We start from the raw sequence: 25,603 nt of genomic DNA, 5'->3' as shown, positions 1-25,603 counted from the left end.
AGTAACTTTTCAAAAGGGCAAAGGAGAGGGTCAGCAATTAGAGCCCCAAAAAACATACTGGTGCTTAGTCCATACCATTTAACTTGAGGCACTCTGACCCTCACTGCCCTACCCTGCTACAGTAGACTGGATTTCTGTGCCCAAGCTGCATCAGCTACCATGGCCCTCTCTGTGCACTCCCAGAAATGCTTCTGTGGGCTTTCCAACACAAAACCCATTTCAGGATGCAGAGACAAAAGCATGCAGCACTGCATCCATGAGGAAAAATATTTCAGCACAGCAATGAAAGCAAAAAAGCAAGTAGCAATTATGTCAATCCAGGTGCAAGTCATAAGCATGTTTGACAATATTCCTAATTCCCCAAACACCTTTCCCAACAGCCAAAAACAGAAACAAACAGGCTGCTGCTGCTACAAAGGGCCAGGAAGCCCTCAGAATGCAGGCTACACACAAATGCAACTGTTAGGACTATAAAAAGTCAGAAAATCTGGAACTGCAAAGCCTCCCACAAACATACAAATTAAGAACTACAAAAAGGGAAAAGTGGATGGAGAATATGAGATTACAGAAAAAACACAAAGTACCCCACTTAGTGGTAAAATAAATCCCACTGTTTTTTCAACAGTTGATTCTGTTTCAACAGTGAACAACAGACTTAAAAAGTACTGAACCTTTTGTATAAGCCTACCAAAAAAAATCAAAATAGTTGCAAATATATGTAGTACTATTCTCAGTTATGATTCACGGCCCTTTCTATTACCAGAACTAGAGATTATCAATCAAAAGTTGCACACAGAGGCTTCAAAACAAACAAAAAGCAGTGCTTCCTCACTTACAATCCACTGCAGCTGAGGAACTCAATGTTCACCAAGCCTGAGACTAATTCCCCCAAGAGACACAAATTGCTACAGGCTGACAGCACACAGCAAAGACAAGGAAAGTATATTCTTGTCCTCTTCCCTTTCTGTTATTGACCACTACTGGAGATAAAATACTGAACTAAGTGGACCCCTTGACCTTCAGTTATTTTTATGCTGTTATGTAATCTGTAGTAAATACATAAATACAGCACCCCAGAGCACTGCTATTAAGGACAAAAGCAGCCTAGCCTATTTCTCTGGGAGCACTGATGAAGATACATAGATTTTTGGAACACAATATGATAGCAAGGGTCAAGAGTTTTAGAATAGCCTTTCCTTTCAGATAGTAATGTCTGCTTTGGACTGGAATTTGCTTTTCCTGAGTAAGGTAAACTTCTGGCACTAAATCACAAGTAAAAAATGCAGTCTTGCAAAATTTATTTTATAAGGCAACATTTTTATATTTTAAGATTACGGAAGGGATCTTTAAAAAAAAAACTAAAAAAAAACCCCACAAAAATATAAACCAGTGAGAGTAATTGAATACAATTCTTACTACTATTTTTAAAGTGTCTTTCCATCACCTGACGTGAACTAAATACTTTGGCAATTTTATGTAAGGCATTTTAACTGTGATTCATCTGCAACTATGCTCTTGCATACTAAATAAGCCGAAAACAGTTGGTACTGCATGCTGAGTGACATCCCTGTTTTGCTTAAATCTTCAGACTCCATCTTCATATGGTATTTCTGTTCATTTTAGAAACAATGTATTACACGTTGCATATCTCTGCTTCTGTTTGCCTTTTTTATTCACTAGTACAGATTTGCATTCCAATTTCAGGTGAGTCATTAAGTCCAGTTAAAATGCCAGCCTTGGTTCTCAACGGGACTTAATGGCAACAACAAAATCATCTTTTGTTCTTCTTACAACCTAGTAATACCTTGAGAAGACATCTGTGTAGTAACTTGACTAGGACAATATAGTCTGGCTAGAGGAAGATCTTGCTAGAAGAGCATCTTTGAACTGTATTGAAACAAAATGTGAAAATCTTGAGCTATTCAAAGCTTACTAAAGGCAGTTTCCGCAAATTAAACAAATCAATTGAGCTAAACCACTCAACATTTTTCTTACTCAAGTTTTTAACTACAAATTCACTGCTTTACCGGAACACAAGACACAAAACATGTAAGGTCTTATAATTCATTGTTCTTTCATTATTTTGTTTGTACCAAGAAATCACAATCTCAAACAAATTAAAAAAAAAAAAATCAAACTGAAATATCACAGTTTTCACAGAACAGACAGAATAACCAGATTGTAAGAATTCATTACCCTCACTTGAAATATTTAATCCAGAATTTTCTACAATAATGATAATATACTGAAGTTCAGAAAGGGAAACAAATAGCTAACTACAATTCAGGATTTTAGAGTCCAAATTAAGAATTTAATTTATTCTAGCATTAGGGACCTTTCTTCCTTGCATATGTCACCATGACTAAGGACAGTCAATCCTAAGTCCAAGAGCAAATTGCAATGTGCTTTGACTTCTCATCCAGAAGGCATCATGTATTGACAAAATACAGCAGCAAGGAAATAACATGTAAATAAGCCAACTTTAAGTACAACTAAAACCCAGACTAACCACCTATAATATTGGTACATATATAATACAGGATGAAAAAACAATTCTACGTATATGTAACACAACACATTTCATAGGTGCACACAAAAAACAAACATAAGAGTTAAAAATTACCTCCAAAGTCATCTCCTTGAAAACATTATCTGAGAATTCCTACATTTATTAAATTCTAATTACAATTTCTCTTTAGACACTTCAGGAAATTCCAATTTTTTTAATCAGCAGACAAAAAAATCCCTCCACCTTGTTCGCCTAGCTTCCTTCTTCTAATGGTTACATGAAATCAAAAGAAACAACTTTTGACAAGTAAATTCATAAAGACTATACAGATGCCAAAGTTCCTTTCGGGTTTTACTGTATATGGATGGAGCAGACAGAGCTTACCCATTAACACTTGAAACTTTGGATAGTTAAATGAACAAATTGTTTGCTGTTTCTGCCCATTTATGTAAAACATTCTACTCAAGTATTATTTTATGTAAGGATGTGTATGCCCCCACACCACCCAGTGCAGGATGGCTCAACACTTCCAGGTCTCTAGGATGCATGTTTTACAATTATTATTTGGCTACGCAATTTTTCAGAATAACTGCCATGTCCCCCCTTTAAATTTTTCCTTTAAGAATAGCTTCTCAAAAAGAATTTATTTCTAGTCTTTTTAGCCTATTATGCCATGAACACATGAATCGCAACGCATTCTACTTTAAATTAAATATTACCATTAAAGACCAGGCACTATCTCAAACCAATCAGGCATCCACAATTTAGAACTTTCAGCTCATTAACTGTGATGTATCCTTTATCCAAGTATGCTATTATTAGCAGTATTACACATTTTGTACAAAGACATTATCATGTTTCTGATAACAACCATTGAATAAGTTGCAAATAAATTCACCTTTTTTGGTTCAGTCTTCTGTCCAGGAGGCCTTGACTCTCCGCACTGACTTCCAGTATCCTCCCACATAATGTCTGCATTGTATGTCCTCATCTTCAAAGGCACAGCCCTCCAATTCTCCATATTGGAATTCACCAGGAATCCAGAGGAGATTGGAATGAACCCCAAGATATCCTCAGTGTTCCTGGGCACACTACTTCATTTCCCTGTCCCTTGGTCTCATCTCAGCATTCCTCTGCTCTTTGAGGCAGGAATTGTGACACGCTGCACATTTGTGCAGTAGCACCCTTGCCTCAGCTGAGCCCTCCAGGCACTACAAAATGCAATCAATAACAGTAATTAATTTTGTGCCTTGTTTCCTCTCTTATCTAACTGCTGTGGTCTTTCCTCTGATAACTGAATATACATCATAGCTCCTCATGTTTTGTCCCATTAAGAAAGATATCTATTGCTCTCCTCTCATAAGACCTACCTATACTGAATTATTTAAGAAAAACACAGCAATTGGTTCTCTTTATTCAAATTCTGTCCCGAAGCTCATTTCCTTCAGATAAACTTTCATTACTAATTTAAGGTAGCATGCACTACTTCAAACTTACAGGTTAAACAACTAAGAGACAAATACAAGAAGTGTTTCAGAATTAAAATACCAATGTTACAGGGAAAATTGTTTTTTGCCATATGTATATATTATCTCTTATCAAACTAACAGGTGACAAGTACAAATCTGAAACCACAGCAGATCTTCCACTACAGATTGGGCCATCTGACAATGTTTTAAGTTACTTCAAGATTCCTATTGACATTAAACACAGGAAAATGCACAGAAGAAACATTCATGTACTTTCACCCATACTCATAAACACATACACACCTACACAAGCAGTCAAGAGTCCAATAAAGCCAGAGCTCTTTTGGCAAGACAAACCTCAAATGAAAATTAGTGATTTGTGCCAGCACCAGTCATCAACAATTTCTGTGTATCAGTCTCTTAAATATTGACTACCTATTCCTAGACAGAAAATTCAAGTTCTTTCCACCTAACTATCTCTAACATGACTATTTGAGAGCTCCCATTATGCAGCAGAGACATGCATGTAGAGAAATCACAAGCAACCTGTGCTATTTTAAGTGACTACCAACAGGACACTTTGAGCAAAAATAAGTCAAATTTGTGTTAAACCACAAGCAGATCATCTGCACTAGCAAATCACATCACTACCAAACTTGGTGGTTGCTTGGTCAACCAGGGCAGCTCCATGCAAGAAACAGTAAAACATCTCATGAAGATGTTTTAATGTTTTAGTACTTGTCTTAGTATCATGTCGAGCACTGAAACAGTGCCAAAAAAATCCAAATTTGTTACAGCTTGTCTGACAGCTTAGGGACCTCATCCTTACCCAGGAAACTGACAAAAAATTGCTTCAGTTTAGAACTCAAAACATGAAACTTCCCTGCTTCAGATTAAAAGTCAGATTGTGACCACTCATAAACTGGACTTAGACCATTCAAACAGTGGAGGAAAATCAAAATCCAGCTTTGCAAATGCAAAGTGATGCAATGTATCTGCAACTATCTGAAGACTCCAAATATTTCTCTGCAAAAGAAACTCCAACATTTATTTCTCTCAAAAAAAAGCTGACTTGAACACTTTAAATTTTCTATCTATCTTATTTATACATTTGCAGAAATATTTCTGCTTATTCATTGTGGCTATCAGATTAATTGTTCCTTTTCATTTCTCTGATAGTGATGAAATATTTCACATACGTATTTTGCATTTTCTAAATGTTCTTTGCTGTAATCTTTTTCTTCTCCTAACAAAGTCTCCTCTGAGGATATATATAACAGTTAGTTACTGCTCTTAAAACAATGTAGTTAGCCTCCTAATGAGAAATACTCACTTTTTTTGTTGCTTTCTAGGTGTTGTTTCTGGAAAATAAAGAAAAGCCAGGTGTCAAGAGTTCTTATAATTCACTCCAATGTCCAGCGCTGGGTAGATATGGACTGACAATTGGAATTCTGACCCTGTAAGAGTACTCTAATCACTGACCAATTCAATTCTGCATGTGAACAACTTTTCTTAATTAAGTTTTTCTAAAATGGTACTTTTATGCATTATGAAAAAGTCCTATAGTCATGTTATAGGGCTCAGTACATGATGTCATAGACATTTCATGACGTCTTGCTTGGACCAATACAGGTTCTTGCATTGCAAGCTGTACCACAGTTTCATAGATGTCAAGTTGACCAAAGAGGTGGGAGTGATACCTCTGCCAGCCAATCTCTACTAACACTGTTTGTCCCCTGGATCATCTCCAAATCTCTTAACAGCACCTTCTGTCAACATCCAGAATCAGCTCATGAGCACCACATTGTGCTGCATCAATTACAATATTTTGAATTGACACATCTCTGACTGTCAAAAGCTCATGATGGACTCTGTGCTAACTTCAGCTAGGAATGTGCCTCCCTACAATTACCAACATTCTGCAGCATTGGGCTCATCACAATGCTCTGGCTTTTGTATGCTCCTTGCCTCTACTACTCGTTAAAACTGTTTCAACACACGGCATGTAAAAATCCAGTCCTTGGCACAATTGACGAATCTGAAAACAAAACAGGCAAACGACAGCTAAGAGCAGGAGCCACCATTCCTAGACTGGATATTAAAAGAATTACTATTGATGTAAACAAAGTTACACAACGAAAATCTAGTGAATTCTAACACTACTCATTGTCTCATCTGAATTCTCTTGTACATCCAGAGGGAAAAAAATCCTTGGCCATCAGGAGTTGTGAACTCAGGAGATTCTGTTAAGAGTTGAAGTAAAAGGTTCATGTTTCCAGCTGAACCTGACAAAACTGCCTTCCATAGACCAGAGGGTTGCATGGGAGAAGCACAATCCATTCCTGATGAGCTTTCTCTTCCTGATGAGAAGTTTGAAGCTACTGCAATTAAAAGCAAATGGGAGATAAATTCCTCCTGGAAGTCAGCACCAAATCTGTGTAGTCCAATCCTGATCTGTTTTCCATCCTGCAGGATTGTGTGGAGTGCCATAACTCTCTTCAGCAACAAGATCTCCCTCACCTCATAAGGTGTGGGAAAAGTAGGTATTTTGGGCTACCTTCTAGACCTGTAGTATCAAAGTACATTGAAATTCTTTTCTATTCTCTGACACAAACTAATGTCAGAGAATAGAAAGATTTAGTACAGATTTCAGAAAAACATGACCAGTCTTAAAAAATGTAGTCATTTATGGTTTTACTATGCTGTAGCTCCTTACCAAGAAACACAAATTACAGACTAGAACTTGCTTTCCACCCTGAGGGAAAAAAAAAAAAAGAGAAACCTATATTTGTTAAATTATAAAGCTACTATGAGTTTAAGAGACAATGCTCTTATCTCTTTAGGGTATAAAATCTTCATTATGAAAATATATTACACTTTAAACAAATGTTAAATTTCAATCAAGAAATATATTAACCTTTACTTCAGCAAGAGTTGAGTTCGAAGAAGAAAAGAATGTAGGTCAGTTTATAGCAAGAGGTTGTTTATACATGCCTCAATTTTTCTCAAGATCATCCTCTTCAAGACAAAATGCTACCATTTTGAGCTCACCACTCCAGCTCTTCACAATGAAAGAGATACATGTTTTAGAAAGAAAAGTTCTAATTCCAGATATGGGTTTCTTTAGACACAAAAAAAGATGCCAAAAACCCCATACACAAATCAAAAAGCACCAAGAAAACCAGAAGAGAAAACAAGGCACATTTTCATACAAGTATCACTGTTATCTTAACTCTGATAAAATTAACTCCAGCATTTAAGGAAGGAAAAAAAAACCCGATCACAAACTGCTATACAGCATTTCAAGTAAGCACAGTCATGAGACCACGCCACAGTTTGGAGTAATTAGTTTCTGATAGAAGTTTCTGAACAAGATAGTTGGAAACCGTAGAATAAAACATATGCAAGGGTTCACAGAAAGTCTGGTTATGGGAATGGAAAAACCAGTAAACATGAAGAAACTCAAAGACTATTTCAGCAGGATAGAAGCTGGAAATGGTCTGTTACCAGATACTGCCATGCAAACCATGTGCAACCAAGAAAACTGGTTGAAGTTCTTCCCATTTAAACCTTGCAGTTTTACTGGAAGACAAGAGCTCAAGTGCTGGACTAGGCAGATTAGACAAATGTGAGCAGAAGGCATATTCCTATGCCTATATATTTTTTTCATTATATATTCTGCTCCAATCCAAGTGCAAGGCAAATCACTCAGATGAACTCAGAAAACCAGCAGATGCATTTTAATGTTTACCTGATCTCTACAATGAATTTGAAAGTGCACATAATTTTAGCTATTTCACCGCTGCTGTAGTTAATACATGAGGCTGAAAAAGCAATGTTGCACAGCAAGAGCTCAGCTCCACAAAGTGCTGATATTCCTAAAATGGACATTCCTTAGGCTTGCAGACACCAAATAAAAACCACAGGTGCACTGCTGATGTTTCAGAAACTTTGTGACAAGATAATTTCTTACTTTGAAGTGTAATTGATACTTTCCTCAGGAACTAAACAAAAGTAATTGCAGTGGTAAATGCTTCAAGACAAACAGATCTCACAACCTTGTAATACAGACCCAGTAAAAAGACATATTTTTTAAAGGTATTAATTAAAATATGACATTGAAAGTGTAAAAAATAAATAGTAAGATGCAGCATTTTTACATGTATCTAGTACCTAAAAAGCAGTATTTCCCCACATCATAGATAACTTCCAAAGAAAATGAAACAATATTTGTAATCTCAAATTCAGGTTAGAGTTGACTTCAGGCTCCATGGTGGTCATAATAAAATTTATGCTGGACACAGCAAAAGCAGACTCTTAACAAAAAACATGCAAATGCAACTCTGCAAGAATGTTTATTTTCTTAACAAAGACATCAGGGAAATTTTTAGAAAAAGAAAAACCTAACTTTCTTCTCAAAAGAGAAGCACATGAGGGATTATTATCTTTACTGAATTGGACAAGATGATATATCTGAGTAGCAAAATTGGAACAATTAACCATTAGATGTAAATATTTTGACAGACAGTTAGCAACTAATTTTGGAAAAGCCAGGTCATACACTTCTGGCACCTATAGAAGATGAATATTAATTGCGTTAAAATGGCAGACAAGGACATGAATTCAACACATTTAGGCCATTACATACAACAGCACACAACACAATTAGTGTATGATTCAGCTCTGGTTAAAATCTAGAGGAGGTTTGACATAAACATCAGTGAGAACAGAAACAGACTTACAGAAAACATACATGGCCATATAGAGACATCACAGTCATAGACCAACAAATCATTTTCATTTAAACATTCATTGGAATGTTTAACAGATGAAGAGTAGATTATTCTGCTAGACAATATACTAAAATCAATTAATTTACATTTGATTTGCAGTATCATTTAAGCAAGAGGTAAGAGAGACAGGTTTTTATTTGAAGCAGTCTTCTAATACAGGATTTGTTTTTAGGCTCCTAGCCAAAAAGTGTATTTGTGCCATAAGTATTTTCTTCCAGACTTTTGTTAATAGAATAACCTTTAACAACCTGTTATACAATCTGCCTGTTTTATGTATTTCTTTCATTTAAAAGATTTATTCCTTAGGCAAGGAAAATGAGATCCAGCTAGAAATTTTGAAAGGAACGTAATTATTTTTTCAGCTGATTACTCTGTAATTGAAAGGTATACAGTAAGGTTACAAACCCATTTCATTCTCAGAACTCCTTGTTTTTCTGCCCCTCCCAATAAAACAAATTACTAGGGTACAACCACTAAAAGCAAACCGTAACTTTTGAGTAAGAACTTACTACAACAAAGTGCGCTTCCCAAGCTCTAGATGTGGTTCCAATTGTCAAACTGTAATTCTGTAACAGACATAAATCATCATAAAAAACTCACTCATCAACAGAAGTTATAGAGGTACATAAAGAAGTAATTTTGTTAGCACTGATAAACTCGCACTGTTCACCACCAATTAACCTCATTCCTTCATTGAATATGTGTTCTGACCCATACTAGTTTATTTTGTTAGTAAATCAAAAAAGTGCAGCAAGGCTTTCCTGTGTAAACAGAAGTGCAAATGCCATGCATAAGAAATAAATGTCCCCCATCGTGTAGGGAAGGTTGAGCACTTCTCATCCACCATTTTAATTGGATTACTTTACAGGATTACAGCCTCAGAAAACTGATATATTAACTCTCACCTCGAGGTTTTCCTAGCATCAGCACAAAGTACCTTTGTGCAGAGGGCCAGAGTAAACTATTCCATAAGTCGGGCACAGGATGTGTGGAGCTGATTTATCAAGTCTGAGGGACAGCCCCCCAAAACAAGCTGGTTTTGAAGGGAAAAATATTGTCACTGATGTTCTTTTATCTTTACAGCTTGTCAAGAGAAAAATAAACTGTAGAGCAGAAAGCTGAATAAAAAATGGGCATAAAACAGAATGCATCTAATTCTGCTTCAGTAACAGATTTCTAGTATAAGAAAGGAAAAAAATTCAGAAAATTCAGCTGCAATTGCAGCTGACATACAAATTATGAGATAGAATCCAACCAGAAATTTCAAAAGAAAAAACAGCAATACATTACTTCTGGCAGAATAAAGTGATGCTTGTAACATTTTCAACAGAATATGTCTATGTTGCAACTTGATATACCTTTAAACCACATCCATTTAATTTTCAGTAGATTAAACGAGGTATGAGAATTCCAAGGTCAGATGGTGAAAAAAAAATGAAATATGCTTTCAGTTGCTTGAAGTCAATAAACAAGTGTAAATATCCCAGAATTTTAAAATGCAGTTATACAGTATTTTGCTGAACTGAGCAACACATCTCACCTGGAAAGATACCTTCATTCACCTTTAGGAACATGAAAATCTAATTCTCACTACCTAATTGCTCATTTTTCACCTCCCACTCATGGAAAATTGAAGTGTTTCTTCTTGCATCTAAACTTGAATAACACTTTCTATGCATAAGCCGGTTTGTTGGTTTTTTCTTTTTTTTTTTTTCCCTGAAAAGCCAGGCAACAAAATATGCCTCTCAAAAGGATGACAAAGCTCACCTGCAAATTATGGCATCCCTCCCTCCTACACTCCATCCCTCTCCCTTTCTAGACAAATTCTGTTCAGTTGAAATTTAAGATTTCAGAGTCTTTCAGTTCAGTAAGATGAAGCTTTCCAGATGTGAGGCATGCAAAGGAATAGAGAAAGAAAATGCAAACTAATCATACATCAAGACAAATGATGTTCTGAATACATTTTACTGAAATTCTTGTGATAACTTATGATATCTTAGTAAACTTTGTGTGACATTTTTAAAACACTTATTTTCTTGTTCTGAGAGAACAAAAGAACAAAACCTTGACCTTTGTCAGGCCAAGAGTAAAATTAAAAAGGAAAAAAGAAGATAGAAAGAAATTCCAAATTTAAGAGACCCCTTAAAAAAAAAAAAAAACAAAAAAAACCACAAAAAAAACCCACAAAACCCACATAACTTTCTATGATTTTGAATAAATTCTTAAATTCATAACTATAGACAATAGCAAGTCCTACCACAGGCTTAGGTTGAAGTTGTGCCACACTTAAAATCAGGAAGAGCCATCAAACCCAATACTGGAAGAGAAGGATCTCAGTGGCTCTGACAAGACCAAGGAAAAGTGACAGGGATTAAACAAAGTTTTGGACTCAGATCTTGAAACTCCAAAGAAAAGCAAGTTAAAATGAACCAGAAGATAGGGCAGAGAACAAACACAGTACCCTTATGTAAATGTGGTACTGTGTAAATGTAAATGATACTGCTAACAGATTCCAGAAATGGGCTTGGAGGCATAACATTACAATATTCTGAAACAATCCAAAAATGCAATGTTTCTTCTGTAGGATTTCAGGAACCTTCTAAAATCAAAGAAAATTTATAGGATATTCTTACAAGAACCCTAGTCAGATCAAAATGAAGACCAGGTCTCCACTGATTCTTCTGCCATTGATGTACGACTAGCAAAAGTACTAACTCTTGAAATGCATAATTCATTACATGAGACACATTAGAAGTGATTAAAGACTAAATAATAAGGCTGACATATCTGATCAGGCAGTCAGACCATCATGTAAAGACCGACTGAAAAACATCTTGGGGTACTGACTCCTTAATTTACAAGCTTACCCTACTGAAATTCAGTTAACAATGATTACATTTGAGTTTTCTGGATTTACCTGTGCAGCTATCACCCTCCTGCAATTACTAAATAGTAGACTAGTGGTTTTTCTTTCACTCATAAGCTTTTCTGAAGGACCCAAGACTACATAATTGCAAGACTACAACAGACTAGGCACACTGCTGACACAGGCAGCTGAGCCCAGCAGAGCCTGGTGGAGCTGATGTGGCACAAAGTCAAAGCCCAGCAGACTTGGCATGGCACGGAATAAACCTTTGCTTTCTGTGTTAGCTGGGGTAGAGCAAAAAAACCCAAAGACCACATTTATTTAATACAAGCTTTTAAGAGAAGATTAATCCAACTCTTAAGCAACAAAAAGCTATTAAGTTGTTCGTAACACCAGAAGAAAGAAAGAAATGGGGATGGAGAGAACTTACTGAGTATTTCCCTGCATCACATACTGTGATTTTTTTTACTTTCCACTTGCATGGAAAAGGGAATATGCATTCTACCTCCCTGGTACTTGCCATAAAGACTACAAACACACATGACTATCTATGCATTAGCATTGCAAAATCCACTTCATAAATGGGCAGAAAATAGACAAAAATATGAAGTCGCAAGATTGACACTTATTTTTTGGCAAATCCCCAGTGTTAGGAGCACACAGAATTCTTGTGACTGTTGCAGGGCTAGGGATTCTCATCTATCTGTACAGATATTTAGGTTGCTTCTGTCCCCATTGGAACCAAATGCTTTCACAAAGGCAGCCTTAGGATGAAGACCACGTGTCTGCAGAGAAAGTTTTAACAATCTGGCTTGTGCTTAGCATGTTAGTTCTAACTAAATTATTTCCTAGTTTCACAACTAGGAAACAAACACACAGTAGGTGATGTTCAAATGTTTATCAGCATGGCTACATGCCTGATGTACAATGAGGATCAGTTACCAGTGAATGGATCCTACATCCAGAAGTTTACTGAGTCTTACTGCAGAGCTATCCAATTGCCTAGGCTTACTCTGAAAACTCTACAAATTCCATTCATTCCTCCACCTAAATTTATATACAAGGAGTTCTGCTTGCCCATCACAGGAATGAAGATGTTCATACACCACGGGAATTATGTGGCACATTCAGCAAAGGAAAATATATTCCGTTTCTGAAGCCAAAGAACGCATCCCACACAAATCCCAGGTACTTGTTTTTTCCATCTTTGCCTGGTTTAAAATGAAGAAATATAGCTGTAAGAGACAGCCATTTCTGGCTTGATTCCATTAATACAACTCCACATTCTGGCAACCTCCAGGAAAACTCACAGACAGCCAATGCAAATTTTGTGTTGCTTTCTTTCATCATTCCTTTGAAAAAAGGATTTAAGCAGAGATATACTTCAAATTCAGTGCACCCAGTTTTCACATCAGAATTCCAGAGAGGCTTTCAGAGCGATAGCGAGATAAGACATCCCAGTGTTTGACATTTGGTTCTGCCAGCTAATATCCAGATATTATTTCCCACATTCAAGTAAAACACAACTAGGTAACACAGGTCTGTTGTGATGCAGCATTATTACTCAAATCCTCTGGGAAGCTGTCTCACAAAACACAATGATCTCGTCGCTCCATCTCAGTAACAAAAAACTTGTCCTGAACCAAAATGCCATCCACGTTAAGAATTAACTGACCCACGCATCTTACAGAATGGTAACTTGTAGATTTTTGCCAAAGTCCCTCTGGAAGTCTAATATTCTTTTTTTCAAGTACATGACAGTTATAAGGAAGTCATTCCTGACTATGACAAACATTAAAGTACGCCACAACACTGAAGGAATTACATCATCTTTTTATTTACAATTTCATGTAGTTGTTAGTGTGAATGTTCTTATAAACACATCAATATTACTTTAAATCTGACCATTTGAGCACTACATTTACAGAGGAATTGCAGCTGTCACGTAAGTTAACGTATAAGTTCATGTTATGACACCTTACCTATCATATCTTTCCCTTTACTAACAGAAAGCCTTTAGACACCAGTTTGTTTTTATTTAGCAATGCTGAGAAGCTATGGAAAGCTTCTACTAAATCACATGCCTCAAAAACATTTGTTCCAACCTATAGTAGCTGAGTAACATCACTGGGCTCAAGAAGCAGCAACACATTTGAAGAGTTTAAGCCCTTTACCTCACAAGTTGCTCCATGGTTATTAGGTTAAAAAAAAAAAAAAAGTAAAAAAGTTCTTCAACAACTGAATCCATAATTAGTTAATGAATCTTAATAACACTTAATAACAAGGGACTACAGTATAAAACTACACTGCACTAAAACCACATGGGAGCTCTTGCTAGTCTTTGTTAGGAAACTGGGGTGACCTCTTGTGATGGTGCAGGCAGTGCCCTTAAGCTGCTCTATTTCTTACAAGGAGAACAAAGAAATACCACAGCTGTGCCTCTGATGGTCACAGGATATTGCATTAAGTTCCACATTGCTGTTGGTGCATGTAAAAAAAGACCTAAACTGTTATCAAAACTAGTTCCTTTATGCCTTTCCTCAGTCACTGAGATGCATCAGGCAGACATAGAGGCCCTCCATTTCCAGAGTGGTGCAGACAACACAGCCACACATGGCAGAAGTGCCACACACCTGCAAAACATAGTACAGGTCTAGCAGAATACAAATTCTGGAGACAGAAAATGATGCCAGGCTATCCTAACTTTGCTACTGGGAGAAATTCCAGAGTACAGCTGTGTCAAACAAACACAGCAAGAAGTTCAAATTATTTCAATCGCCCTGGTAAAATGTGGTCATTTTACAGTTCAGTTATTGATGTATCAATACCAAATGAAAGAAATTTACATCACTGAAGTGTTATTAATAAGTATAGGAATATATGCACTTCTTGATTTTCCTTCTGACATCCACACAAAGCTTCATTTCAGTCAGATCAGGAAATTTAAGCAAAAGCATAGGGGTAATTCAGAAAACAATACCAAAACTAATGCAGATTTTCAACATGAATCAAAAATCAGAAGAAAATTATTTCTGTCTTTTTAGTTTAATTCACATACTTCCTAAGGTCACTCCACTGTCAGTACTTCTCCACACAGCTTCCAGTTTTCTACCTTGATTCAGAGAAATACTTCAATAAATCCATATCCCTGCTAAAGAAAGATTGGCTTATTTTCTTGAATTAGAATCATCCTGTGCACTTTGCACACAGCATGTAAGAAGAAAATCCATCTTTAAAGTATTCCTGTAATAATATAGCACATAAATAGGGAAGTACAAGTCAGACACAGCTCTCATGCCCGTCCTAAATCTTGGGTCAGAAATAAGTGGTATTCTCTCTTTACAGTCTGTTCACATTTTAGGTTCCTATGATGGATTTTCCTCAGGTCTTCACAATTCCAAAAAGCAGGATGCATCAAAACATCTTCAGACTCTGACATGAAATGCAGCTCTATCTCTCAGAATATCAATCAGCCAACTCACAGGGCTATCAAGAAACTTCCCTGGTGGACCAACTATTAGCTAGAGTTTCCCCAGCTGCCTTCTCACACATCAAATACAGACAACTTCCAGATGCAGAACATGGGACAAGACAGTACACGCACTAGACAAGTGATTTCATCCTCTAATATAATCTTAAAGATGGCATAAAATGTTTGGCAACCAATTTCGGGATTAAAAAAAAAATATACCTGAAAGGTTCACATGTAATCTCCAAAAAAGAAATGGACTGCATGTCGTAGCTAAAACCCCTTCACTACAAACAAGCTGTCCAGGTCAATTCCAAAATAGAATTTGAGATCATATTCAGTATCTGTACTGCAGTGCAGTGCCTTAGAGAGGAAGGTACAAATGCTGCAATCTCAGCCACGCCATCCCTCACATGAGCTGTTAAACAGTGGTCTCTTGTGCCAGTCCCTGGTGTGTCTTCAAAAGTCACATACTGACAAGTACAAGAAACACTTTTTTAAATAAACAAAGGATTTCCAAAGTGGGTTTTGGCATATTTTAATTCTAAAATAGCTTCTAATAACCAAGATTGCTTTTGAGCATTTTCTTTTTGTGCATTCTGACAATTGTATGTTTGATGACTGCAGCTAGCAGAATCTCACATATTTTGATAAACCCCTTTAAAAGATAAGCAGCATATGAAAAGCAGTGAGGGATTTTAAAAAAAAAACAACACTTTTTTTCTTTTCTGTTTCACTGAGAGACTTGCATAATTCTTCTACTGTTGAGTTACGTATCTTAAAATAATCTTCAGATCTTGTTTCTTCTGGTTCCTTTCATGTCCTCTAATTCCAAAGAATCTTCATGTAGGATGGCATGTAAGCATACAACTTTTAGTCAGATATAAAGTGGCACACATTGTTTAAATGCTGCTCTAATGAGGAATATCTGGAACAGAAGAGACTCTGAAATCACAGAACTGCTGTCCTTGAAATGTGAACACAGCATTCTTCATTTCAAACTTCTCTGCCATAAACTTAATTCTAAAACCCAGCATTGAGTGAATAAAAATATTATTCCTGTTTGACATGCAAAAGAAGTAATGTTTAAATTTGTTTCAAACTACTCTTCCAGCGTTGCAAAGCACACTTACACTTTCCACTGGCAGTAACACTCAGAACTATTAAATCCATGTAGAAAATAAAACACCACAGAACACATTCACACAAGCAAGAGGTTCTGTTTTACTGCAAGCTAATTAAAAAAAACTTTCAAAAAGGCATTAGAAGAGAGAGCAACATAGAATGCTAGCATTCAAACCTTTAAAAAAACGAAAAAAAAAAAGAGATGGGAAGAGACAATGACTCCATCAGTCCTGGGGAACATGTGCTGCTCACGCTGATTACGCCTCTGATTCCTGACAGGCATGGTAGTCATCACTGTCTCAGAAGACAGTGAAAAAAAACATAACCCTGTCAGCCCTACTTCAGCATGTCCTGTTGGTGTCTCCTACCATAAACAGCTAAAAGCAGACCTGCCTCTAATTTAAGAAACTCCACAACTCTAGAAAACCAAACTGGCATCAGGAACATCACAAGATCAAATAGCTAAATTACACATTTCCCATCACTTTTAGGTACATCTTGCTCCTGAAAGTCAGGACACCTTTAAAAAAATTACGGGACAAATATAGGCACTATTTTTTTTAAATCTTGCAAGTGGTTTTAATCCTCTCACCAGCTTGCTACCCCTTTTCTTGCAAAGGCTTTCCCTTATGGGGTTCTTTGTCACAAAAACAGTCCTTGCACATGTATATTAAGGAAGGAGCCTATGTATTTAGGGGAAAATATTTTCTGTTTTCTCCTGGAACTTGGAATTATTTTCACTCTCCTCAAATTACACATCCTAATAAAAATAAAACCAAACAAATAAAAACCAGGTGATTTCTGTATTAATTATGAATATTTTAGATTCTTCACTGTAAAGACCAAACAGTGAAATCTATATTACATATACCCTTGATCTTTCTAGTACTACAAAATAAAAAACAAATTCCCCTACAGGGAAGAGGTCCTGCCTGGACACACAACTAATAAACACACAGCAGGATACTTGTTGCCCTTCGCTTCTCCTGCACAGTACGTGTTTATTCCGTGGGAGAAGTCAGGAGAATGTACATCCAAGCCTAAAAAAGGCCACACATAACACAAGGTCACCTCCACCTGGAGCATTTGGCAAACTAATGAGAGAGATCCCTGCTTCCAAAGAAGCAAGTAATTTGTAATTTACAGGACTACAGAAGCGCTCCTTGAGGAGAACTGAACAACACAGAGCTGAGCTCCAGTCTGTCCAAGGTTGTCCCAAAGAGTGTAAGCTCTGATGCTTCCAGAAATACAGGGCATTAATAGGTTGTGTTCATGTCTCAGAAATTACATACCAAACTCAAATTATTCCCAAAATAAACAAAAATCTATCCTAAGCAGCAGAACTTGCAGGAGCTAATGCTGAATGCCACTTTACCAAAACAAAGAAGCAAGTAAAGAAGAGGAATCATTAGACATATAGGAATGTGTGAAGAAGAGAGGAAAATCGGAATTTCCAATAAACATGTGGCAAAAATACAAATTCAGTCTAGTAGCTTCATGCAAATAAAGGGCATTTTTAATTGAGTATAATCTCATGTGCAATTTTAAACATTAAAAAAATACAGTGTTTACATTCCAGAGTAGACTCTAAAGATTTTAGGAAGTTTATCAGGTCCTACCAAAAAAAGAAAATATGAAGACCACTGTGTACATGTAGTGGGTCTACAGACGTCATCCTCAAAGTATTGAAAGCACAGAATGCTTTTTGCTTGCATACAGTGTTATTTGAAAAGTTCTCGTTTACCTACAAAACATTTATGAATCCATCTGTCCCTAATCAGTATTTTAATAATAAAAAAAGAAAAGCTGCAGTAATTACCAGGGTAATATCAAACTTCCAATGCTTTCTACCAATGGCATGCAGAAAGTTGCACACATCTAATAGCTTTAGAGACCACTAATCCAAGCCTTCTAACAATAAAAGTGGAAGAGTACATTAAAAAAAAAAAAAAGCACTGACTTTTCCAAGTAATGCTCAAAACTTGGACAAACAGGAAGGAAAATAAGAGTAAAAATCACTGCTTACACACCCCTACAGATTATATGGGTTTCTCAGGCCTTTTTGATTAAACTACACAACATGCCTCCCCAAAGCCTCAGTTTACCATATTCAAGGTCATTTTACCACTGATGCAACATGCTAAACATTTTCAAGTATTATCTAAGACTGGGTCTGCCAAATCTGTATCAAGCCTGACACACATTATCAGGAGTGCTGTTTTACATAACATGCTGCTGCTGTCAGGTGCTGGAGTTTAACATCACTGTAGATGTGCTGAGCTGTATTAGCATGCTCAATGCTTCTCCTTCCCTATTAAGCATTCAGATAACATGAACTAAGCTTAACATTCACGCCTGCAGTAAGGCTGCCATGGTACAAGTCTTCCAAAAGTCTTTACCAGTGAAAAGTAAAAACACCCGTAAATTTAGATGACAAATTTTATGACAAATTTTCTTTCACAGAAATATTTTTCTGTTTTGTCTTTAGGTGTTAGGCAACACTACAATACAAGTCACATAATGCTGACAGGAAAAAAAAGTTGCCGATCTTCATGACAATGTTGCGTAACAGCTGTATTTTCTGTAAAAGCAGATTTTCTAAGAGTCCTCAAACAAATAAAAAAATTAATGCTAAGGTATACATGTACTATTGTGAAGTTTCTGATAGAAATGGAAGACAACTGAGAACCAGGATTCTTCATGCCGCAAACAGCATATGAATATGTTTCACATACACTATGTTGCTTTCTTTCCACCCCCATTTAGATGTATTTTCTTACAAGCCACTGAACGTGAACGTTTTCTAAATCAGACTGTACTAAATAAAAGGGAAGTTAAGCTATATCCTACAGTCTTAGTGTTTCCAGCTCTACTTAACAAATGTCTCAGCAATTTTTCCTCAAACTGTGGCACGGTTTGTATACACCCCCATTCTAGATGCAGATGCCTATCTGTAAACTTGCTAGGATTGTGCACATAAAAGGCACTTGGGAGATGGCCGAGAAGATAAATAAAAGCATTGCTTGAAGAAACATAATCCAGATAAGCATTAGATGCAGCAGTCCCGATGCATTAATTAAACGGAAGGAAGAAGCGCTCTAGTGCCTTAACATGCTCTGGACCGAAGTAACGAAAGGATGCGCACGCCAGAAAAAGCCGTATTAGTCCGTGCCCGGCGAGGAGAATGCCTGCAAGTTAGTGGGAACCTCCGTGGGGAGGGGACAGGGTGAGAGAGGTGGGGTTTTTTCCCCAAGCCTATTTTTGCCAAGGGAGCGTGATTGCAGTTTTCGCGCTGGGGACGGCTGCTCGGTTAGTCCCTGCAGTAGGCGCACACAGCGCGGCCGGGAAGGCAGCGCGGACAGGGGCTGCTGCTGCTGCTGGGGAGGCGCCGCTCGCCCCCGCCCGACCCTCACCCCGCCCGGCCCTCACGCTGCCCGGGTGCCCCCGCCCGGGCCGAGCACGGCCACCCGCCCCTCCCGGCGCGGCCAGCCGGCTCTCGCCCCCCGCCCGGCCACAGAGCCACACGCTGCCAGGTGGAGAGGGACGGGGCCGGGGCTCCGGAGCCCGCTCCGAGCTGCCCCCGCCCGGCTCCCACCCCGGCCGGTCCGGGCGTCGCCCCCACAGCCCCGGCCCGCCCGGCGCCCCGCCAAGGCGCGGAGGTGAGGGAGGCAAGCGCGGCGCTTACAGTTCGCAGGAACTGGATCTCGTCCTCGCCCTCGCCCCCCTCGGCCATGGCTGCCCCTGTCTCTCCTTCTGCCGGGCGCTGCTCCCGGTGCCCGGGCGGGCGGCGGCGGTCGCTCCCCGCGGGCCGGCGGCAGGAGGCTCACGGCCGCACCGGGCTGGGGCAAGTGCGAGGGCGGCGGAGCCGGCGGCCCCAGCCCGGCCCTGGCTGCGAGCGGGTGCGGGTGCCCGTGCGCCTGCAGCAGGTTGGCAGCGCTGCCCGGCTGCCTGTGCCTGCCGCGGGGAGGGGGATGCGATTAACCGGGGGAGGAGGGGAGGCGGAGCTCCGGCCCCCCCCGCCGCTGCAGGTGATCCGCAGCCCGCTCCCTCCGCACTCCAAAGGCGCCGCCCAGCGCCCCTTGCCGGTGCTCGCGGAGAGGCGGCTGCGCCCGGCTCGGGGCTTGCCCGGCGCCGCTTCCCGACCCGCCGTCACCTCCGCGGGCCGAGCCTCGGGCTCCCTCCGTTCTGCGGGAGCCAGGGCAAGGCCGGCCCTCACCGTGCCTGCCTGGGCACGGCTGTCCCGCAGGAGTTAGGCGTGATGCGCTGCAGTGAGAGATGCCTCGGGAGAGGGAGAACTAAACGGCTCCGAGCCAGTTGTTTTGGCAGCCGACTGTGCTGTCGGGGGGAAGAGATGGAAGGTATAACATGGCTTCAGCGGGTGTTGTATTTCAACCATCGTGTGAGTGAGCTTAACCCGGGGCGAATGTAAGACTTTAAAATACCATTTCCCTGAAGGATAGCTACCATGTGTTTTCCATAGGGTGAAGTCAAGGGTTACCAGGGAATAGCTCATCTTTCATGAGCATTCGTGCAGATCATACCTTTACAAGGACACCTATGGCCATCAGGGAGGATGCTTGGCCTCCAGAAAGAAGTCTGGCAAGCCAGAGAGCCACCAGAGTACAAACAGCAACAGCACTCTGAAACAAATGTATGGCAGAGAGCCTCTGGTAATGCAATGCTATGGTCATGAGGAGAGGACAGCAGGCTATCTCACAAAAGAGTAAAATTAACACTGGATCATTGACATAGTGAAATGTGTGCGGTATGTATAACTGCAGAAGGCTTCTCAAGGACCAAAACGAGCAAACATAATGAAATCACAATTATTTTGCTAAACAGACTGTGTGGCTAGCATAGCAAAATACATGGAAAGTGCTTCTAGAGAAGTTATACCCATAATCTGTAACTTTATGCTGTTCAAGGACATCATGAAAAAGTGCGGCAGTGTGAGATTTTATCATTACTTCCAGCAGTGGAAAACCTGTTTGTCTGACAGATTGGAAACTGCAAGAGCAGTCATGACCCATAAGACCTCTAGAGCAAGCAATGTACGAATGTTTAATATAGAAGTTCTGAAGATGAACTCCAGAGTTCTGACAGCTTAAGCTTTTCCTCTGTAATATCCTGGATTCAGTTGCTACTGATTTCAAGTGACTTTTACCTCTCAAGATTAATACTGACTGAAAATATATATTTTTTAAGAATGATAAAGACATTTTTTGACATTGTTCATTCATATTTCACTCAAGCCTCTTAAGTATCTCTTCTCCAAATTATTTAGACTGAGAGATATTTATTGAAATAGACCCCAATTATGAAGAAAAGTCCTGAATTTGGATAAGTTTAAAAAAATTAGGTTTCATGAAAAGGCCTTGAACAAATATATTTTATCATACTATCCTTTCTCCTGCTCAGCACACAAGTCAGTTTCAGCACAAGTACTTGTACTGAGTGTATTTCATACGGTTGTAAATTTCAGTTCACCTGGTCAAAGGTCTGGACCATAGAACATCCAGGGTACTTTCCATAAGGCTTTGAAGATAAGTATCAGATTAGATACCTTTTTTGCTTGCTGCATGTAAAGCAAGGACATTATAGAGAAAGGAAAGAAAAAAATTATAAGTAGTTCACTATAAAATCAGTGCCTGAAACATTTTGTAGTTTTCAGCACATTATGACATCATGGAAATTGTTCCAAGAACTGTGGAACAGATCATACCTGGTTTCTTGCAGATTTGGAGCTCATAATTAGATCCTACCTGGTTTCTTATAGATTTGGAGCTCATAATTAGACTCCTTGGTGTTTATGAAGACAAAAATTCCATCTGAAGCTTTTTCATGCTAGGGCAGTAATATTTCTCTAACACACAGTTTTGTTGGTGTCTAATATGAGTGAAATGTATGCTGCAGTTGTTCAGACACCAAAGAGTGTTATCTGGTATCTTCTTTACCCATGCATCTGTTCTAATGAAATGGCTGGGAGCATGAATGATACTATTAACCTTCTGTGAAATTGTTGGAATTTTCCACTTAGTTTAAAAGATATTATGCAGTAACAGAGACACATGCACCATATCTGGCCACATTAGATCGTTTGCTTAGGAAGTAAAGTTAAAAAGTAGTAAAGATTCTTCCAGAAACTTTCTGAACAGGGTGATAAAGGCCTAATGTAGATGGAAGCTTCTTGTTAAATTACTCATCAAGGACAAATATTCCTATGGGCATCAAGGACAAATATTCTACACATAGAATATTATATGTAAACATGTGCAAAATACATATTAAATATAGTTCCAGCATTTTAGCTAATGTGAGGTTTTAATCAGCAGTTATGGTTAACTGCACTGAATAATTAAAAGCAACAAATTTGTTAAAACAATGGAAAATAATAGTTTAAAATGGAAAAACATGATCGTTTCTATCATAACAGGAAGTAATGTAAAGTTCACAGAATTATTTCTTAGATTAACTAATGGGAAAATGAAAGAATAAACATCCTCCATGGCTGATATTTACAGGTGGAATTCAGGAGAATTTCATATTTTGTGTGGGTGAGGAAGAACAGGGCTCCCTGCTCCAGGACTGGCAGTCCCAAGGTTCAAGATGTCAGTCAACCCCATAGCAACTCACTTTGTGTTCCCCACTGTTACTTGATCATTTTTAGTCTATATTACATCTCATCATACCCACTGTTTTCCACAAATTTTTCTGACCATTTTTATCACTGATACCTGTGCTTTCCATAGAAAAAATGCAGAACAAAACTTTCTACTTCTGCCAAAACAATCCTGTACTGGTTTATGAATTTAAAGGTTCTAACACAACTTCTGAAGCTTAACAGAAAGTTTTCACAAGAAAACTGGTGTTCCCTTCCAGCTCCAGTTTGTGTTTTGTTAGCCATCTAGATGTCTTGCATGACATACATGCACTATGTCTACTTCTTTTTCACCTGATCTAGAAGCAGAATTTCAAACTTTTGGTCCAGTTCTCCCACCTAAAACGATCAAAAGCTACTTACTGTGGACTTTTTGTGGTCCTGTTCTTTCTTTGTTCTTCTTAAAATATCACTTGAAATCTGCCCATGTCCGTGCTGTTTGTAATTGTCACTACAAGAGATACTTTACTTAGTGCAGTTTCCCTTTGCACAGCAAGGGCTTCTTGCTCCTGCAAGCCTAGATTATCAAGGCAGCAGCACTGTGAAGATCCATAATGTGCCCTTAGCAATTTTCACAAAAAAAAACAGGTTTCTTTGTGTGCTGCAGAGGCAGTACAGCAGCACCAGCGTGACAGTGCTTCTGAGGTCTCACAGCAGGACTCTGAAGTGAACATAAATTTACACCATTATAAGGATTTTAGCACTTTCATTTCATAAATTTTAATCATCTAAATTAAATATTAGAGGAAGATTCATAGGTAATTTTGTGTGCACATACTCAAAGTAATAATCTATGTGAAACAATCAATGTTTGCTATTTATAATAATAACAAATATTGTGAACATTCAGTATTCGGTAACATGAAGGGAACTCCCAGGTGTTTCTTTGTTTTTTATAGCAGAATATACTACCACACTATTTTTTCTTCTTGAGCACAGAATAAGATAATGGCAATAGGAATTAAATGGGGCAGATACTATCCTTTTCTCTTTGTGCTGCTCCTTCTTGCAGCATGTCAGACTTTTCAGCCAAATATCAATCTGGCAAACATGTTATTCCAAATACTGTAAAACTAGCAAGACGGCAGCTCCTGACACATGTCATAAATCAACACCCTGTGGTCAATGAAATTGAGTCAATGTAAAATCTATGCCATTTTAGGTCCCAAATGTGACTTGGAAAGAATAAAATTAGCAGACTCAATTCTGCACAGAATTTAAAAGGTTTTATTGCAGATTAGCAGAGTTTAAGTGAGAGTAATTATGTCTAAGATCACCTGGTTATATGCTTGTCATGACCACCCTGGAGTTCAATGATATACTGCATTTTCTTCAATTAGAGTTTATCCTGAACCCATAAAGTAGAGTATAAGTGTTAATTACATGTCTGTCATCAGGTACATGCTTTGTGCTCTATATATAGCCTGTATGCAAGGATTTACACAGCGATACAGTGTTATAATAAATTTTAGACAGCAAAATTTTCTTTTTATAAAAACCTCTGTTCTGCAGCTACAGAGCTCATGTCTAAACATAGTCTGGAACATGGCTGTGCCAAATTCTGGAAATTACACTTCTCACCAAGAAACCATCACTGTCTGAAGCATCCTTCCTGGCAAAGTTGAAAGTTTTAATTTCTCTTTTCATTATTTGAGGGGTGGGGGCAGGGGGCAGAAGAAAGGGGAATTATTAAGATTAAGGGAGAACTATGGAACTTGTGGCTTATCTTTTGGGGAAAAATAGTGTGCTTGTGTTTTCATGTTTCTGCATCCTTTGATGTTTTTATTGCTCTTCTAATCTTTTTCTGGTGTTCTCTCTGATAAATTCACTGGAATCTATGGTGTGGCACAAATCCAGAAGAAGTGGTTTTTTGAAGGTGGCCTTTTTTCTCCTCATTTTGGGTTTGGGGGGCAATAACATATTATTTTTCTAAAAAATGTTGGTTTAAATTAAAAGAGCACATCAAATAGCATCCTTAAAATAGAATTTCCTGGTTTTCTCAGTCTTGTAACAGGTTATGTAATTATGTAACTATTTATATGTACTATATGACTATAATGTATATAAGGATATATCTATCTCACATTTTTATGGACAAATACAAATGGTTTTGGTGCCTTCTTCAGCTTGCATTCTTGCAAATGAAATGCCATCAGTTTTTAGCCAGTGAAAAGGAATCAATAGGAAGGTAATTCTGATTTTGTTAATAATTTATGTTAACCATCTGTCAAGTCTCAAAAATCAATGATTTTGCAAATAGTTGGAGAAAATCAGTTCTTCAAGGTTTTCCAAAATCTTTTAAAGTAAGATTCTATATACTCCACATTCCTGATTTATTCTGTTTGAGTTAATATCTGAGGACATAAATAATTCCATTATTATTATAAAGGCACAACAAAGGCAGGGAAAGCCTTCCTTCTTATGAATATGCAGCAATCCACTGTACAATTTTCCAGTGAACTTATAAAACCAGAAAAATTTAATGCCCTGTTCCTACCATGGCAATCTTTGCTGTGAAGTTCAATTCTGTGATATATAACAATCCTGTTTCTAAAGCAGCAGGCAGTTTTCTGGGAGAGATTTTAGTATCCATAATCTGAAACTTGAGTAATGCAAATAATTGTTAAGAGATTTGTCTTCCTCAAAAAAACCCCAGAACTTGTTTGAGAGGCATTATAATCACACTTTCATTTTCAAAAAATGAAATTTCAGCA

The 25,603-nt window shown here is 38.2% G+C and overlaps 1 protein-coding gene across 16 annotated transcripts in view; it reads right to left on the bottom strand.

The window, feature by feature from the left end:
* Positions 1 to 20,198, bottom strand: part of RYR2 (ryanodine receptor 2) — a 384,087-nt gene extending 363,889 nt beyond the window's left edge. For 9 of the 16 annotated variants that reach the window (XM_074537517.1, XM_074537519.1, XM_074537521.1 and 6 more), the window contains exons 1-2: positions 19,917 to 20,197; positions 9,281 to 9,337 (exon numbers count right to left, since the gene is read on the bottom strand). In XM_074537517.1, the coding sequence (XP_074393618.1) occupies positions 9,281 to 9,337; positions 19,917 to 19,964 (105 nt within the window). In that variant the 5' untranslated portion in view covers positions 19,965 to 20,197. Of the gene's footprint in view, positions 1 to 9,280; positions 9,338 to 19,916 lie in introns of all 16 variants that reach the window. The other 7 variants (XM_074537533.1, XM_074537522.1, XM_074537518.1 and 4 more) reach the window with 2 other exon arrangements.
* Between the last annotated feature and the right edge of the window lie 5,405 nt (positions 20,199 to 25,603).

This window comes from Zonotrichia albicollis, chromosome 3 (genome assembly GCF_047830755.1).
Source record: "Zonotrichia albicollis isolate bZonAlb1 chromosome 3, bZonAlb1.hap1, whole genome shotgun sequence".
In the NCBI taxonomy this organism is placed as follows: Eukaryota; Metazoa; Chordata; class Aves; order Passeriformes; family Passerellidae; genus Zonotrichia; species Zonotrichia albicollis.
The sequence above is the reverse complement of the archived record's forward strand: the minus strand, read 5'-3'. Positions and strand labels throughout refer to the sequence as shown.